Below are 4,064 nucleotides of genomic sequence, written 5' to 3'. Positions count from 1 at the left end.
CTGCCTGTCATCTCTTTCGTGCGCGGCGTGCACCATGCAGCCAACGCATCGGAACCTGTTCTCTAACATCCGCGCTCTCGAGTTGCATTCTCGTCGCCACTTGTCGCTAGGAGGTGCAACATATCCACCCGGTCCAAGGGTAAAGCGCGTCGAGGGGGCGAGAATGGTGTGAGTTGTGGAGGATTCTAACCACGATCGCATCATCACACGCCGCCTGACGACAAGCCGCTGTACGACGTTAAATTTCGCTACGGCGGCAATAACTCGAGCCCGGCCCTTTGCCATCGCGCCCGGCATGGTCAGCTAGCACACATTTGCGTAGTACGGGCGAAATACATTGTAGCAACAAGTACGACTGCGCACGAGAGCGCACGACGGGAGCGGGAAGGACTTCTCTGCTTCCTCCGGCTCCGGCTCGATCGCCAGACCACTGCACGCGGACTAGGGTGTTAGTGCTACTTGCCCGTCAACCCCAGCGGCCGCCGCCTTTCGATTCGACCAAACACAGTGCGCGTCCCGCGGGGTCGCCATGGTCGCAAAAATATGCGCGCTCCGGCACGGGAATGCCTTTGGAGTGAGCATCAGTCAGTCCAAAGCCGCGACTCGACCCGAACGGACTCGCGCTCGCATCGATCCCGCACAAATCGGTTTGGTCCTTCGTCCTCACCCTTTTAGCAGACCCGTGCTCACCCTTTTAGCTCCCTCCCAGGAGCTGTGCCAGTGTGTGTGTGTGTGTGCCTGTGCGGTGTGACTTTGTGTGTGGTGGGTACAGGAAGAAACAGATTTTCGATCCATCGTGCTCTATCATTATCGATTCCCTCCTTCGACATACCAACCGTGCGATCGTACGGGAACAGCATCATTTATCGAAATTCCTTTTTGACCGCCCTTTCGTCATCCGTCGTACGCTTTTGGCACTCGGTTGAGGTCGCGAATTTTGCATCCGCCACTCCCGTAAGGAAATCTCGTCCACGTGCTGTGTGCAAGGAGCGACGACTTGGGACGAACAGACCACATCACCACAACGCTAATCACACGCGGTCGTAAGGCTTCTCAGTTCCCGGGTAAGGATGCTGTTGCGTAAGGCCTCGACCGCATTTGGCGGATGTTTGCGCCAACAGTTGCAGCGTGGCTCATCGGCCGATGGTGTGCTGCTTCCGCTGGCGGCAGTACAGCAACAGCTCAGCACTGCACCACCGCAACGCCGATGGTTTGCGAACGGTGGAGTACGCAAAACGCATCCCAAAATTCTCATCACAGGTGAGTTCCCACGCAACGGCTCCGACTCCCGTGCAGCAGCGAGCGAGCGCAAACGTGAAACGTGAAGAGGGCGAGCCCCTGCTCATTCGGTTTAGCTCAATTGAGCGCTCAATTGAGGAGTAAATTGTGATGCAAGGTTAGCAACAGTCGTACGCACTCTGCCGTCGCGTTGTGGATCGCGTTGCTAGGGGAGAATAGTAGTTTAGAAGTTGTTTGCTGCCAGTCAGCCCCAACGGTTCCTCCGTGAGTTGGTGGTCTGTGCAAAACGGGCTGAACGGTTCTCGCTGATACTGATAGTTGAGCAGATGGAAGCAAAGTTAGCTAAGCTCAAAATGAGGTATATAAAGTGTTGATTAAGTAGACAGCAAAGTACTGTACCGAGGAAGCAATGTTCGGCAAAGACCACCGCCTCATTGGTAATTTCATCTGAAACATCCAGCTTCCGCATACGTCACTACAGTGGAGTGTGTTTCGTGCAAGCCAACGTGGACGTGAAAGATTTATTTAGATGTGATACTTTGTCATGAATTTAATTAGTTTCCTCCTACCAGTGATAGATTATACATTAATAGAAATAATAAAATAATTGGGATTCAAAACGTGTAGGCAGTCAGTCTAATCGTGATTGTAAGTGATATCAAGTTCGGATAAACTGAGCTCAAGCTCTAGCTCGCTAGGTCTAAAATTGCTCAGGCCAAACGCCTCCGTAACTTATTCATTAAGACAGCTACACACCACATCTGGTCGATTATGAAAGCTTATACACCATGCTGTTTTGCAATGTAAAATATTGGTCTAAATACACGGCACTTTATCTCCACAGGCGGACTCGGTCAACTTGGTGTGGAATGCGCGAAGCTTTTGCGGGGCCAGTACGGCGAGGAGAGCGTCATCCTATCCGACATCATCAAACCTAGCAATGAAATCGTCAACAGTGGCCCGTACATCTTCGCCGACATTCTCGACTTCAAGGGCCTGCAGAAGATCGTTGTCGATCATCGTGTCGACTGGATCATTCACTTTTCCGCACTGCTCAGTGCGATCGGCGAGCAAAACGTACCGCTGGCCGTACGCGTCAACATCGAGGGCATGCACAATGTGCTCGAGCTGGCCAAACAGTACAAGCTGCGGATCTTCGTGCCGAGTACGATCGGTGCATTCGGCCCGGATAGCCCCCGGAACCCTACGCCGAACGTGACGATCCAGCGACCGCGCACGATCTACGGTGTGTCGAAGGTGCATGCGGAACTGATGGGCGAGTACTACCACCACAAGTTCGGGCTGGACTTCCGCTGCCTTCGGTTTCCGGGTGTGATTTCTAGCGATCCACCCGGCGGTGGTACTACCGGTAGGTTAACAGTTTGAGCTCCTGCTTGGTTGGCCGGATTTTTGTCAATCAAGTGTGTTCTTATTATTTGCAGACTACGCCGTGGCTATCTTCTTCGAGGGGCTAAAGACGGGCAAGTACCAGTGCTACCTCAAACCGGACACGCGTCTGCCCATGATGTACATCGAGGACTGTCTTCGATCGTTGCTCGAGTTCATGACCGCGCCGGAGGAGAAGCTGCAGCGCCGAGTGTACAACGTCACTGCCATGTCCTTCACGCCAGAGGAGCTCGTGGAGAAGCTGTCCAAGTATATTCCCGAGCTGCACGTGAGCTATCGGCCAGATAGCCGGCAGGCCATCGCCGACTCGTGGCCACAAATCTTTGATGACTCCGAGGCGCGCCGAGACTGGGGCTGGCAGCACCACTACGACGTGGACAAGCTGGTTGATCTGATGGTGCGCGATGTCACCGAAAACTACATCAAAAAGGCGTCAAACTAAGGCGGCCATTTCGCATTCATTACAACATTCTGGCCAACGAGCGCTGCAATAAACTGTGTATACCTACAAGAAGCAAATGGCGCACAATGATGGCACGAGTACCGAAGTCCGAAATGTCCACGATTCACAGCCACATTTGGTCACATTTGGCGGAAGTACTATGAGCAGTTCTATCAACATGCTTTGAGTCATAAGCCATAGTCGGTTTATAGCATTGAATCGCATTATTATGCTGCCACTACACGAGGACTCACCATGGTCGAGTAAGCTTAATGGTAAAGCTTAGCATGCCCTCCACCCACAGTCTCAAATTCGTGCCAATTGAATCTTTCCTTAAAGTCAAAATGTTCCCTAGACTAGACTTAGTGCACCAGCATCAACGTTCCAACTGATATTAGAATCGGACTCTTGAAACCCAATTCTCTGTACCAGCCATGTTCAACATTATTTCATCGATAAAGACCGAATATTTAAGTTCATTCGTCAAGGGAATATTTTTTTTTTTGGAAAAGGGAACTCCAAAGACTACCTGTCAAGTTGGAATGACCGAAACTTGCTTGTCAAAATATGCTGTACATGTCTTGTGGTCACTTGCCATTGGCGATTCGGCACAATTTAAGGGAACCCTTCGGTTCGGTTCACTTATTTTCTTCAATTCTTCGTTAATAACACACTATCCTTATAAGCTACCTATTATCCTTACATCCTATCCTAATATCCTACTATCCTACTACCCTTACAATGAGCTGAAAAAAGAAAAATCGGTAAGTGGAAAATGTTGCCAAAAAAAAACATGGTGGTCCTATACTTATTTTGCTCAGTGTGTTGCCATCAACTCTTATCTTCTTGATAAAGCATTTAAAATATGTGGTAACACATCAGCGTCAAGAAGGTTTAGTATTCCTTTCCTGCTTAGCCTAGAGCACGTCTGTAAGACATGGGCAGATCGCTAATCTATTTCCTAGAAACTCGGTCC

The 4,064-nt window shown here is 50.5% G+C and overlaps 1 protein-coding gene across 1 annotated transcript; it reads left to right on the top strand.

The window, feature by feature from the left end:
• Positions 1-394: 394 nt before the first annotated feature.
• On the top strand, positions 395-3,160 carry LOC118503236 (L-threonine 3-dehydrogenase, mitochondrial). Its single transcript, XM_036036245.1, has 3 exons — positions 395-1,260; positions 2,084-2,608; positions 2,682-3,160. The coding sequence occupies exons 1-3, from the start codon at positions 1,071-1,073 to the stop codon at positions 3,086-3,088; spliced, it is 1,122 nt and encodes a 373-aa protein (XP_035892138.1). The 5' UTR covers positions 395-1,070; the 3' UTR covers positions 3,089-3,160.
• Positions 3,161-4,064: the final 904 nt, after the last annotated feature.

This window comes from Anopheles stephensi, chromosome 2, assembly GCF_013141755.1.
Source record: "Anopheles stephensi strain Indian chromosome 2, UCI_ANSTEP_V1.0, whole genome shotgun sequence".
NCBI lineage: Eukaryota > Metazoa > Arthropoda > Insecta > Diptera > Culicidae > Anopheles > Anopheles stephensi.
Note: the sequence above shows the minus strand (reverse complement) of the source record. Positions and strands in the feature narration are given on the sequence as shown.

What these genes read in the sequence shown, in the direction of transcription:
- LOC118503236 (XM_036036245.1), top strand. Translation starts at nt 1,071, where the DNA reads ATGCTGTTGCGTAAGGCCTCGACCGCATTTGGCGGATGTTTGCGCCAA. An exon ending in TCCCAAAATTCTCATCACAG is followed by an intron (nt 1,261 to 2,083) that starts GTGAGTTCCCAC and finishes TTATCTCCACAG; the next exon opens with GCGGACTCGGTCAACTTGGT. An exon ending in ACCCGGCGGTGGTACTACCG is followed by an intron (nt 2,609 to 2,681) that starts GTAGGTTAACAG and finishes TATTATTTGCAG; the next exon opens with ACTACGCCGTGGCTATCTTC.